This window comes from Syngnathus leptorhynchus, chromosome 11 (genome assembly GCF_054491065.1).
Source record: "Syngnathus leptorhynchus isolate UIUO chromosome 11, UIUO_Slep, whole genome shotgun sequence".
Classification (NCBI taxonomy): domain Eukaryota; kingdom Metazoa; phylum Chordata; class Actinopteri; order Syngnathiformes; family Syngnathidae; genus Syngnathus; species Syngnathus leptorhynchus.
In genome coordinates this window covers 9,686,552-9,701,008 of record NC_141205.1, presented here as the reverse complement: position 1 = coordinate 9,701,008, position 14,457 = coordinate 9,686,552, and the positions used below count along the sequence as shown (strand labels likewise).

At 42.5% G+C, this 14,457-nt stretch overlaps 1 protein-coding gene across 2 annotated transcripts; it reads right to left on the bottom strand.

The window, feature by feature from the left end:
* Positions 1-817: 817 nt before the first annotated feature.
* mrps16 (mitochondrial ribosomal protein S16) lies at positions 818-2,319 on the bottom strand. Of its 2 annotated transcripts, none has more exons than XM_085924317.1 (4): positions 2,199-2,319; positions 1,969-2,005; positions 1,231-1,497; positions 818-1,049 (listed from the first exon to the last, which is right to left on the bottom strand). In XM_085924317.1, the coding sequence occupies exons 2-4, from the start codon at positions 1,979-1,981 to the stop codon at positions 934-936; spliced, it is 396 nt and encodes a 131-aa protein (XP_085780443.1). In that variant the 5' UTR covers positions 1,982-2,005; positions 2,199-2,319; the 3' UTR covers positions 818-933. The 2 variants fall into 2 exon arrangements, with proteins under 2 accessions (XP_085780443.1, XP_085780442.1); XM_085924316.1 differs by having other exon boundaries at positions 2,118-2,263.
* Positions 2,320-14,457: the final 12,138 nt, after the last annotated feature.

Below are 14,457 nucleotides of genomic sequence, written 5' to 3'. Positions count from 1 at the left end.
CAATCAAATTGTTCATACAACACGTGTGTTATAAATGATCAACGGGTCACCTGAACATTTCCTGATTTGTTATGTGCCCTCCCTCAGCAAACGTTTCATGTATTGGAATATAATGGCGCAACACATTGAAAAGTCCCAAGTCCTAGCAGGTCCCCAGAAAGTACACATGTAGCACACGCTGATTCAGATCTTTGGACAATGCTTGGGGAGGCTAGGTCGGGTATAAAAGTATTTAACACTGTCATTGAAGTAAACATTCACATCTCACAGGAAGGCTTATCGCTCTTATCAGTTAAAAAATACATACAAAACTCAAACTTAGTTGACTTTCAGAATAAAAAGCAAATCATTCATTTTGGAGCCCATTATAAAAACAGTTGACTTTACAGGTAATGTTTCAAGTTAACAGTTGAAATCAAGCGTCTACCAATCGCAATTTTCTTATATGCGTCCTATTGAGAAATAAAAAACAAAAAGGGAGCGCTGACGGGCCTGTAAAAATAACCAAATGAAGAATGACGTCCACTTGAAGCTTTGATTGTTTGACATAAATCATTCAACAGCACTGAGTCATAGTCGAACACACACAAAAAGGAAAACAAAAGATCAAGATTTAAAGTTTACAAAGTTCAGGAGAATGAAGTAAATTACTGAAGGAGAATAAGGAAGTAACCAAGAGTTATGTTTAACGATATATTAAAGAAGGTAAGTGAAGTGTCCCTTGAGACTTCTTGTGATTAAGTGATTAATAAAAACGATAAAGTAATACATAATAATAAATAAAGTATAATAAATAAAGTACTCTGACTTTGTTTCTTTTGGCTACTTTTATTTTTTATTTTATTTATTTATTAGTTCACTCAGTGCATCACACACAGGTCTAACATAATATACAATGTACAAAAACAGTCTCTGCAATCACATTGCAACTTGTCACACTTCCGCCTCTGGATTTTTTTCCCTTTCCGCTGCCGTCCGCTTCGCTTCGGCTCGCCGACGCTCCGCCTCCGTCACCGTCATTGGATGGAGAGGGAAGAACCCCGCTAAACCTGACAGAATAGAAATGGTGATTTTTGGAGCATGTCTTAACAGTTGAGTACAATTCATAGGCGAAAGATTGGAAAACATTTGCGCTCGTCTACTTCATCAATTGTTGTGGTCTCTCATTCAAATGTATACGTTTTCCCCTTACAAAAGTACAATGTACGTAAACAAACAACGCAGACACACCTAGAAGTTTGGCCACTGGCTTGGTGGCGTGGGCGCCGCAGCCGATCCAGTACTTGATGCGGTCCGAGTTGAAGCTGACCAGCTTCTCATTGTAGACGTTGGGCAATGGGTCGTACGTACCCAGCTGCTCAATGTACTTGCCGTCCCTCGCCCGCTTGTTGAACGCTGCCACGATGCGGTAGAAGGGTCTGTTGGCCTGCTTGTGACCTGCCAGAGCCATGCGGATGACCACATAGCCCCCGTGGTACCGCTTTAAAAGCTGCGACGCTGCAAAAGTAGATTGGATATCAAGTTAGGTAAAAGATGTGTAGTGAAGTCGATGAAAATCTACAGAACATTTTTTTTTCTGTATCTTTTTTGGGTTGCTCCTCTGTGTTGTGCAGGTCCAGGTTTACGTTCTGGGTAGCTATGCCCAGTTGACAATTTTAGATTGTATTAATTTAACTATGTCTCGTGTTTGTTTTGGACAAAACTGATGTAAATCTAAAAATATGGTTTTGATGATTGTCAAATGGACAAATATCAAAACTTTATTACTAAGTTATCTATTTTAATCAATAGATTATTACCCTTATATTAGTCAACCAATAGATTTGAATATGCAATGTTTCATTCTGTATAATGCATTTCTCCAAAAACCAAATAGTTGGAGGGAGCAAGCAACGGAGCTTAACACTCGTAAACAGGACAACATCATGTAAACCATTTAATTTTTATTACTATAGATGCAATACTTACTTAGATGCACCATGATCCTCACTGAATACTTTCAAAACTGCAGTAATCACAAAAATAAATAAAAATGACGTTAAGATGCCGTTCTAATGTTTACATCAGCGCAGCCGAGCTAAACAGCAAATAAAAGAGTGGTAAATTGAACAGATTACCTCTGAAGTTTTGAATAAGGAAAGCAGTACAATGTGCCCGATTAATACCGGAGAACTGAGGTTTTATGGAATATGGAGTACCTGTTTTGGTCGCGTTGCCCAAAACTAATGTGACATTTGTCAGGGCGCAGCCATGTTTTTACCGGAAGTTGCGTCGTTTTTCAGACAAGACTTTGAAATATTTCCGCCGATAGTGGGCAGTGTTGCACTGCTAAGCAACTGCGCTCGCGAATTTAATAATTTAGAAATCTTATAGGCATAAGTGTCAAAGATATTCTTTTTTTAGCAATATACAATTTATTTTAATTGTAAAAGAGATTGTCAAATCAGCGTCAAAAATACGGTTTGGGACTCAAAAAGCATCCCTGATTCAAATTTGCTGTTGACCTGCAGTGTCATAGTAAAGCCAGCAGGGTGTACTAGTGAGTAGCTCGTCTGTTCTCGGCTTTGAGAAACTTTGGTGATTTGAACAAGGATTTATTCTCCTTAATGATTTCCATTTTGTTCCTAACCTGTTGATTTTGATCTTTTATTTTGTCATGAAATAAAATTATCCTGGTACATTCTTACACATTCCCAAACCATGTCTGTTAGTTGAAGAGTGAAGACTGAGTAGTCAGGAATGAATTTGTGAATTCTTGATATGTGCTATCTCACCCTAAAGTCAGGTGGGCTAGGCATGCCTAAAAAAAAAATTGGCTGTGTATTAAAAAGGAGGCCTGAAACTTCTACCGCACAAACTTGTGAAATTCACATAATATATTAGAGTCTAATCCTGAATTCCCATTTGTGCCACAAAAATGAGAGCCCAGTGAAAGAGCTAATTAGACAAAAGGCAGGGTGCTGGCAGCAGGTTATTTATTGCGTGCCTGTGAGTGAATCCAAGAAGCAGTGGTGATTAGGAACATATGCACATGGGGATCAATGCAACATAGTACCAACTGTGCTGCTCCAGCTCATTTCCATACATTAATTAACTCGTGTACATTTACTAATTCCGTCAAGCATATCGCGATAAAGTCCCGGATCACACCGAGGAAATGTTTCAAAGTGACCCATGGCATTGAAATAAACACTATCATTAATATGTCGGATGTTTTAACACACAATTTGATCCTATCATTTCAGGTATGCAACAGTGCTAAGACACACCCCAAAAAACTGGCCAATCACAGTGCAGTACAGAGATCACATGCTTTCCTAGCTGCACACCTTTGGATTCAATTGACACAGTTTGCAACTTATTTTTGCTCCTTTAAATGATAGTTCTTGTTAAATGATGTGACGTGCAGATGAACACTGAGCCAGGACCATCCCTACAAACAGTAAGATTTGACCATTTATTTTCATTCATGCAGTCATTGGAAGCATCATGTTGAAAAGCTTGCTAGCATACTGATTGTGAACACCTTAAATGGTAGTTCTTGTTAAATGATGTGACGTGCAGATGAACACTGAGCCAGGACCATCCCTCCAAACAGTAAGATTTGACAATTTATTTTCATTCATGCAGTCATTGGAAGCATCATGTTGAAAAGCTTGCTAGCATACTGATTGTGAACACCTTAAATGGTTTTGTATATATTTATGGCTGAGTATGTAGTGTGTGGTGCACCTGAGATGAGCAACATTCACACAAACTGATACAAACAAAATGATATCTCCAACTACAATCGGGATCATCTTTACTTTAATCAGATGTTTGTTGTAGTACCGAGACTTGCCTGTGATTGACAGCCTAGTGCCACTGGTGGTAGTGGAGTAATAGAAGAAGCTAGTTAGATTATCTGATTAATAAATTGGGGTGGTTGTCATTTTTAATTTGGTGGATGACTTTTGTGATACATTATACAAACTCTCAACACAACCAGTTGCTGCAATAATTCTCATCATTGCTTTGTTACTAGTTTTTTTCTCATTCCACTCTTGCTTTATCTAGTTCTGCTGCAAAAAACCTGAAGGCTTTCCGGAATCAAGCCTAGTTTGGAGGGTCTGAGAATGCAAAAACAGTCTTTAGCTAGACATGGGTAGAGGAAGGAAGAAAATCCTCTCGTCGAAATGAGGGAATTCCACAAATTGCCGTTTTGTCGCAAAGTAATCCTGTTACTATTGCGAAGAATTTGAGACGGTGTAAACATGGAAATAAACTGCTCATGTGGCTGTAGCGTACAAGCACACACTCGGCTCACTCCAGATATATAATAGACTTCTGCAGTACAGGAAGAGATTACAATTTAAGATTTTTATTCTTTCTTTTTCTTCAATGTACTATTTCTGTGAGCCTCGTCTGCAAGAATTTAAAACATTTTATACAAAAAGAACAATATTTTGAACATTTTATACAAAAGAATAACTAACAAAAATAGTATTCATGTTAAAATATAGAAATAAACTTTTTTATGACTCACTTTAAACCCTAAAATTGAAAAATGTATTACAATAAAATAATGGGAAAGCCTTTTAGGAATTATACAAAACTACTGCAACCAAAACGACATTGTACTTTTATTAAAAAGTGACAACCCTGATTGCGTTTAAATTCCAATCACATTTGAAACTAAAAAATTAGCCTGTTTCCCTCACAGTGCCGAGCTTTGGAGTTCGAACTGCGGTTACCTTTTTGGGTACCATTTCTGACTAACTTGGACTCGCTCCATTTGTTGCTAGATTTGGGTCATCTATGCACGGGCTTAATTTTCTTCACATAAGAAATGAGTGACAAGCATGTCATCAAGGCTGCATCTTGATACTAATACCTTCTGTTGCCAAGTGCCCAGGTGACAGCTGGGTTGACTGCTAGCTGAAGGGGGGAGTGAAAAGGTGACATTGACACTGGTGCACCTGGGTTCATGGCTGGCCAGACACACCACAGCATCAATTGAATGTGTTTGAAAATATACCCCAAAGTTGGAACTGCCATCATCAAAACTTTTGTACTGTTTTGTTTTAGTGCAATGATAGTCCGCTGATGATCAAGTATTCTGATCATCCGGTTAGGACATTTCTTTGCTTTGGTAAGTTTTTGTTTGTTTAGTGTTTTGTTGCATGAATAATACCACGTAGCCTCAACAATTTGTGGTTTGTTTTTAGCCATTTGCATTTTTCTAAGGAACCTCAGATATGTACGCTAAGATGGTGGGAAATTCCTTGAGGATCGGAAAGTAGAATTCTGTGTCAAGAACTTATGTTTTGACTGCAAGAGTAACGTTGTTGGTGGGGGTGCGACCAAGTTTAAGTTTACTCAATGTCAATCTGCCCTATATGCATGTGCATGATCTTTTATAAATATATATTTATGAATTTTATCTTCAAATGTTTTTCATTTAAATATTCACTGCAATTCTGACTCGCAATAAAGAATGGATGGCTGTTATACTTCAAAAATATCCGTTTTTACAATGGCAACCATTTGAACAAATGCAATGAATCTCAAATGGGAATTTTTGTTGAGGTAGTTTGCATTTGATTGGTCGTCTATAAAATAAACCAACAAAAGACACATTAACATTCATAATCTTCATTCCATTTCGCCGCATGACAAATGACTGTCAGCTGCAGCGGGGTGTATTAACAAAAGAAGGCAGCGACATGAATGTTTTGTATAAATGATTGCGTAGATGTGTAGCAACACGAAGCCCAATTGCCTCACAGTCATTTCTGGATGCAATAATCTACCCCCGCCATACTATTTCACTCCAATGAGTGCTTGTCTCTATTAGGAGCCTTAATGCTTGATGATGTGGCCTATCTTCAAACAGTAATGCTGATGGTATGGCCCTCAAGCGGTGCGATCGGGCCAAGGCCCGGCCCACTCTGCTGCATAGAGGGCAATAAAGACACAAGGAGGATTAGTGTTGTGTTCCTAACAAAGTGGATGCCAGAGAGCGAGAGGGCCATGCCCATGGGCTCCTCCGCCGCTCAGCCCCTGCACTCTTTGACACCCCCTCCCCGAACGCCGCTACTTGGGTTTCCCCGAGGTCCGCTCTCTCCCGGGGTGCTCTGCGGATGTGCGATAGACTCTCGAGTGGGTGAACTCGTGTCGTCGCTAAAAGAGGCAGCGAGGACGCAGACAGATAATCCACGGCTTAAGCAGCCAGCGCCGAAGCAACTTTCCCCCCTAAACAAGGGAACATGTGTTAAAATAGTTCAAACTTAATTCAATCACAGAACCACGCGGCGCTTCGCCGCTGCCAAGCACTTTTCTCGCAAGTCGAGAAAGGAAGATCACGTTCTCGACACGGAGTTGGAAAAATAACATCCGCAAATATTAAGATGTGATTTTAGCCTGCCATTTATGGCTCACTCATACTTGATAGTCCAGGCTGAGCAAATTTCCAATGTTAATTTGAGCACACTGCTTGAAAGTAGCCAAAGTTTACATCTTGACGATGCAGCTACAGTATTCCTGATCGATGTTAAGCACATATAATTCGTTGCCATCTTCAGTGGGTTCGTCAGGTTTTGTTCAAGACCGATAAATGGGCGGCAGACTTTGGAAGATCGCAGTAACTGCAACCGGTGACTCGTAACCCCGGAAAAGCACCTCATTTGTAATTGAGTGTGTGGTTTGAGGATTTTTGTGATCCCGCTACGAGTGTGCCCACGAGTACACTACTAGTAATCGACAACTTAAGCTCTTACTTGATTCATTCAGCACTTTTTTTTTACAAAAAAGTAAAAAAAACAGCAAACTAATCATACACTGGCAAAGGTTGGATGGGATTGTAGTTAGGATGAAAGAGTGGCTTTGCATGTACTTTTCTTGTCGCAAGGAAAATGTTATTTTTGGATTTTAATCTGTTCAACATTTCCTCGCAGCAAGGAAACACCTCCAAAATAGTTTACGAACGTCTGGCGAACATTTTGCGAAAATTTGCAACCTTGAACAAATTGACTAGATTACCAAACTCTGGTTAGATTTCCAGTCTCTATGGGTTCCTACAAAATTTGTGAGTGAATATTTATTATTCATACGAATATACTACTCGGAACGTGATGCTAATTTTCTATTAGCCTGTCAATGGGATTTCCCAGTCATTGCTAGCATTAGTAATAACAATGTTTTTTTTGTATACAAGGAATGTGATTCTTTTTGTTGTGTGTTTAATTTGAAATCAAACTCCAACTTGGACTGAATCACTGCTCTTTATTGACTGAAAATCTTTTCTGGGTGAAAAGAAAAATAATGCCAGGCAAAGTGAACAGCTGCTACCCACATTTTGCCTTGAAAAGCTCAGCATGACAGATCGCACTCTCAGGCTAACCTCCGTCTAAATGCTCCGTTTTGTACAGTACATAATGACATTTACACAGCACATGAGCACATATGGAGGCTGTTAATGCTCGCTTTAAGGCCCCATCCCGATTTGTCTGTTGTGGGTCGTCGTCACTCCTCAAGTTGCAAGCGGTGGCGGAAGCCTTTACTCGGAGAACATAGGCCTCGCTCCGCTAATACTTGGCTAAGTTTACGTGTTCATTCACACTTGATTACGAAGGGAGGTTGTGACATACTCAATTGTTTCAGTATGTCAAGTGGTTCTTCATGGAAAGAGGCCTTCAACACGACATCAGTGCGATGATGTAGAACAGCTCAGTGGCACACTTAACCTCCAGCAAGATTTAATTGTTAACACAAAACATGATGGTGAGATGTGACTGTTTTATGATTTCTTCTGTACTATGACATGAATAAATCAGTAGGCTGTAAATCAACATCAACTGATTCTAATGTGAAATACGGCCATTTTTTGTGAGGGGGGGACGCTTTCATTGGGACTCGTATGTGAAAGGGGAAAGTGTGACCAACAAAAATGGAAAAAGTTGCTGTCTAGCTTCCTGATTTTGAATTTCAGGCAATACCATTTTTTAAAGTGGGCAGGTGACAGGTCTGTGATTCAACAAGTTCTTTTTTTTCAAACGTGTATTTCACTGAATTTGTTAGCCAGTATTCTACTTCTTGTTTCACCCCAAAAAACGACTCTCAACGCAAAATTGTACGTGTACCATATTGCTATTTATTTTTACTTTCTGGCAGGTCAGCAACATTTGGGGTGCATCAAATAAGGGAGATGAATTCTTCATGCTTTCCCCTCCCCCTGCAGCACAGAGGAGGTAAAAGGCATGCAGGTGTCGTCTATTTTTACCTGAGTAAGCCTTTATAGATTAGTACCATTTAGCAGGCTCTGCTTTTGCTATAGCTCAACTCCCAAATAAAGTGCGAGGCATTCGCTTAATCCCGTCCTCTTTAAAAACATATATAGACTATATTTTCAAACAATTTGGCTTGAAATATTGGAATGAAAATGGATTTATTCCCTTTTATTGTTGTCATTGGCTACATTGGCAGTGTAGCCAAGCCTTCATTTTTTATTTTATTTTTTCATAATGGTCATTATTCTTCCTCTTCCAAACTATCGGCACGTTTGATTTCCACTTAAAAAGGCGAGCGTGATGCGTCCCTACGATTTTAAGTGTTCACAGCGCTCCTAGAAGTGCCACTACTGTCCCGTGCAGATAAGAGTTGCGGGTGCAATTTGCTCACAGTGCAGCCCTTTTTTTGAGAGAAGTCTTTTTAAAAAAATATATATATATATCAGTGCGGCTGTGACTTCAGTGAGGTGACATTCCCGGCCGCCGCCATCAAGATCCAACGGTGGCCATGCTGCTCCCGTAATCAATTATCCATGCATAACAGTGTACGCGACATGAATCGCTCTCCTCTGCCTTGATTCTCAAGAAAAAGACAGACCCTTTCATTTGACCCTTTTAGAGGAGTTGATAACATTCGCAAACATGGAGATATTTACTGAAATCATTCCAGCACACAATTAAAGAAGCTTCTTTGTAACACAGGCCTGGCCACATAAGGGAGTGTTTTTTTTTTTTCTCTGTGTGTGTTTGGGGGGGAAGAAGGAGCAGGAGGAAATAGATTTCACAGCACATATTGCTCCTATCAGACTTTGAGACCACTTGAGTTGTTTTATGATTGTTATCATGCTGCAGCACACATCCAGGCTCCACACTCGTGTACCTCGAGGCCTTCCCTAAATCAGGACCAAACGAACCTAATTTGGATCAGCACTGCGTCGTACACCTAAACCAATGAGACACGATTCCCCCAAAAAGGTATCCTTTAGCCTTCATACCCCCATCCCGACCCGAATTAATTTTTGACAATTACTTTATTTAGAATGGAAAGATAGGTAAGCGCCACATGCTGCTTCAGCAAGTTTGATCGGAATCAACAACCTCTTGTTTCCCACCTCAACCTCTAGAGGGCGATGGAGGGAGCTCAATTCTTTTCATACGTAGTTGTTTTGTATGTATGTATTATTTGTAGATATTATTTATATATGTATATAAAATATAATAACAACAAATCTCCTATCTCCATGCAGTGCTGTTTTGTTAAAGTTTAGAAAAACGAGCAGCCAATTGAAAAAAAAGTCTCACACTTTTTTTTCATATCAGTGACATCTCAATAACAACTACCACTTGCATTGACACATATTTATTGAGCTGTGTTGCCTTTATTCTCATCTTGGGTTCCTTGTCAATGGTCCATATTGAGTCTTGTGGCCATATTGATGTGGTGCTAGTCAAAAGACATGGCAGAATTCCATCATTTCCTTCTTTATTGAGGGGCAGAAAGCTGAGCCCAGTGAAAGGGAGAGCGGGAGAGGGGGTAAAAAAAAAAAAGGGAGCATGCCATTTGGAGCGGCATGTTTTGATACGGACCTATGCGGAGTGAGCAGGGAAAGTGGGCCCCCGTCTGGGAGAGAGGGCTGCGGCTCTGCTATGGAGCTTAAGTCTCCATCTCTCCTAATAAAAAACACTTAAGCCAAACAGCCCCCCTCTGCCCGCGTCTGATCCCGCGAGCTACCTGCAGGCCCTCCACATAGCACATTTAATAAGAATAATAACAGAAGAAGAACACTGTCCTCCGCCAGCGGTGGTCGCAGCGCTGTTTTTCAGGAAGGCTTCTCTGGATATCTTTTTTGAAGTATTCCAACAAACTTCAAGCAACACATATAGTTGATTTAGTTGGTGTCTTTGTCACCCAGCCTTCTCAAGCAGCCTTCTGCCTGTGTGTAATCCTCGTCTCTGCTTCCACAAAAGCCAGAGCGGCAATATAATGAAAGACTTTTTGCTTTTTCCACAGGAATATAAAGTGGCATTCTTATTTGTTTTGCTTCGTGTTTGATTCCCGGTAATGCAGACAATCATCAGGCATAGGGGGGAGTTAAGTGCATTATAAATCAGCCAGAAAGAAAGAGAGAGAGGAAGAGTTACCTCGCTTCTTCTCCTTCTTGGAGCTCATCCTGATGCCTCCGCCGCTGCCACTTTAGGTTATGTGAGGAGTAAAGTACTTTAGCGGAGAGCGTGGAGCTGCTCCACGGCGGCGCTCCTTTGCATATCAAATAAACGGCGAGGCTGGATGGCGCTGCCAACCAGGACAGCTATATGTGCACTGAAAGGTGCCCTCAAAGAGTGAGAAGAATAGAGGCGGTGGCGACGCGTGAGAGTCGCTAGCGATTGGAAACATCACAGGTGAATATGCTAATTGCCGCCATTCAGCGTTGGCACTGTCATTTGTGACTTTTCACGTTTTGATGAAAGAATATATTTGACTTGCTTCTCCTTTATTGAGGAATAAAAAGAAGCCAGATCTGGATTTTCCAGTATTTACAGTCCCCCCCCCCCCCCTCCCCTTCTTCTGTGTCCTCAATCCACGAGGTAAAAAATCCACACACCACAAAGCGTCCCAGGGTCCGGCAAACAAACAGTTGTACGGATGTACCATTGATTTCACATTCACACGTCTGGACTTAAAGGGACTATGGGATTGCCCGTAGTGAATCCCCCAATCTTTGTGCGACTCACACTCTGTCAAGTTGACATCCTCTCCCTTCTGTAAACTCGCAAGATTATTCACTCAACAGGATCTCCCTCTGCCTTTCATCCCGCCAACGACAGGCCAATGCGGCCGCTGACAGCCCGGCGATAGCATACACATGGAAATGAGCTTGGGTGTTGGGGTGGGTGGTTAATGTTGGCCGCTGTTTGTCAAGAATGCCGGAGGAAGCTTTTGGGGTTCAAGGAGGAGAGAGAGAGAGAGGCGTCAAGTACCCCTTTTCCACTACGCAGTATCGATGTGGGTCGTTGTCTCGTTCTAACTTTTGAAGGTACCTTAAGTGGGGAAAACATACATTATGCTCCATAGTCTCCACTTTGCTGCATCGGCCCATATCTTGCTACCCTCATTATTATTATTATTGCTCCAGCAGATTTATCTTCATTGTAGTTGAGAATCCACATCTGGAAATGACCAAATTATTTTGTTGAGGAGATTTGTCATCATCATCAGAGAAGCCATAAAACAAAATCACGCTAACATTAGCTTAGCAGCAATATTATACTCCGCAGTCTCATGGCAAATGATACGTCAATTTAGCAGTTTCCTGCTGTATATTTGGAGGTGGTAATTCACCAGGCGCAAATCAAACTTAGTCCAGAAGAAAAGCATCAAAATGTATTTGCTGTTGGAACACTAACTGTGGACTCGAAAGAAAAAAAAAAACTCTTTGCATCCGACTGGTTATTACTCATGTGTGGGAACGAGCATCATCTGGCGGCAGGAACACCGAGATGGAAGGATGGATTTGGTTGAAAGATCCAGCTGTTAGGCCATCCGAACCCTGGGAAAAATCTGACGCTACTTTTTTTTTTTTTTTTTAAATGTACAACCAATCACCTCGTGTTGAACGTCAGGCTGACTTATAAAATCCTCCTAACATGTCGGAACAGGTGGAAGCTGGGGGTAGTGGTGGATGAGGCGGGCTTCTTGGCAAAGTCTGCAAACGTCTCAATGCCAGGGGACTTCTTACTGCCAACATTATGTGTCCGCTTTGAACCCTCACCCCCAACCCCTCCTTTTTTTTTTTTTAAAACCCCATCGAATGTACTAAAGCACTGTGCCGCAATAAATCGTTACTAACTGTTAACTGCACCCCTCCTCCCGCCATAAACGTTTGAATTCCGATTTTAATTGTGTCACCGCATTCATAACTTACTCGTGGAAGCGGAAGTGTAATAAAAGTCGAGATGCAATGCAGCAAAGTGCTACTGTGGTGCAATGCGGTGAAGGCCACGTATATCAGTGTATATATTGAGTCTTTCTTTTTTTTTTGTAATGTTTCAATGAATACAACAAACAGCCAGGGGGGGGGCCTCCATTCCAGTTCTATCCATGACCTCTGAAATGAGACTTTATGTTTCATACAAACGGCATCTTGGTTACATCAATAATCCTGCAAATGAAATCGATTTCCCCCTCCTGCTCTTGCAATTCTGATCACAGCTGGGCTCCCCATATGGAGTTTTAATGGGGTGCAGCACCCTGAGCCTGATCTAAAGCTGGGAGAATTCAGGGCACACCACAACATCAAATCCCGCTGTAATTACCTTCATGCAAACACGGGGGCCCTCTCCCAGCACAATATGGGGCTGAAGAAATAGGATTTGCGCTCATTGTTTTTTGATGCAGGAATTGATCTTGAACATTGTTTGGTGCAATTTAGCCCGACGCTGAGGAAAATGGCGCGTGTTGTGCGTGACGTACAAATAGCGTACGATGCCACCGGCTTCTGGGTGGCTCATCTCCATTTTTGACAGCAGTGACTCTGCGGCTAATCGGCGCCATTTCCATACGCCGACGAGATCATATAGATCTTGACATGCGTGCGTCGTCGTCACCTCGTCTTCATTCATCTTTTTCCAAGGCGTTTTTTACACACGGCTCATGGTGAATAAGATGGTGTTTTTGTTGTTGTTGTTGTTTGTGAGTAGATTATGCTATCTGACACCAGGCTATTGTCTTAATTCCCTCAAGGGGTTGCGCTGGAGCTCAATGACGGAATACGCAGGGAGGCCAGCCGCTCGCTATATCCCGTCTCGCAGATATCCCATCATGCACACCCAGGCCTTGCTTCTTCTCCAGCAGGTGGGGGTGGTCATGCACCATGCAACGCGGTTATGGGCTTAAGTCTCAAATCTACATACTGAAATGACTTGGGCTTTGGAGCACAATGCCAAACTTGCTGGAAGTCTGATGAGTTCATTTCATCCATTCCGAGAGCGGATGGAGGGGAGTGGAAATAGACAGCGCCCGCACGCGGGAATTTTGACGCGCATCCCCAGCCCCGGTAACCCTCGGTGACTTGCCGTCCATCTGCTGCGGGGGTGTCAGGTGTGTTATCTCCCCGACGTGCCCCTGGGAACTCCCGGCAGATGAGTGCGTCCATGCCTTCCGCTGGCTCTTGTAAACGACTCGCTAAACAGCCCTGGCCTGGATTCCGCATGCGGGGAAAAAATCAATTACTTGCCCGCTTTCCTCCCCAACTCCCCTCCACCCTCCCCCTTTTACATTTTACAGTCCATTTTCAGCATGCTGGGGCCAATTACAGCCAGCAGAAAGACTACTCTTTATGTCAGTCCCGCGATGACCTCCATCTTAATGCGCCCACGACTAGCGTCAATGCGCCGCTTTCCCCGCGCCTTTAGCCACACATCGAGCGGCGGCGTGTCCGGGGCCCCGCCGCCCCTCGGACGCCGCCCGACGCTTTGACAGGCCCCCTAATGAAAGCTGATTACCAGGAGGCATCTATTAATTTGTCCCTAATCACGACAAAGAGAGTGTGTGGCTAACAGCTGTGAAATGGCAGCCGCCGCGCGGAAATGAGGCTCGGGGACGAGGGGTTAAGGCCCCCGCGCCGTCATTAAGCGGTCGTCATTGTACGCGCCGGCTCAGGGCTTAGCCACAGGTAACTCAATAAGATAACACTGACCCTCTGCTTTTGTGCGAAGAGCCACAGCTGTGAATCCCGGCTCGGCCCCGGCCGTGAATAGAGGGATATTGCTTTGCATGCTCCGAGCGGGAGGCCGCAGCTCCTGTGATGCAGGTGAGAAGCTGACAGTAACGCTTTTAAGCCCCTCTGCTGCGGGCGTCTTAAGAGGGAAAGTCAATCAGCCGCACCGAACGCTCCTCCACCACCTTTTTTTTGTGCAACCATAGGTGTCTATTGACATGCAAAATGAGAACCGTGTTAGAAATTGGGATATCTTTTTTTTAGGGATTGACATCATCACAGAGGTGTTCATTCAACAATATGTTTGTTATTGTGCTCGTCTCACCAAAGGAATAGAAAGAGTCTAACGGCACATATTCTCACTTTTCATGATTGATATTTCATTTTCAAGACTTTTTCAATTGAAATCAGTTGGCTGCCCGGTATATTTTACATAGCTTGCCTTTCTTCTTTAGAGGAAGTGGTGGTACAGT

Excerpts from the sequence above, each read along its gene's own strand:
- mrps16 (XM_085924317.1), bottom strand. Across the intron at positions 1,050-1,230 it reads GCCAGTGGCCAAACTTCTAG|GTTTAGCGGGGTTCTTCCCT; the intron begins GTGTGTCTGCGT and ends CTATTCTGTCAG.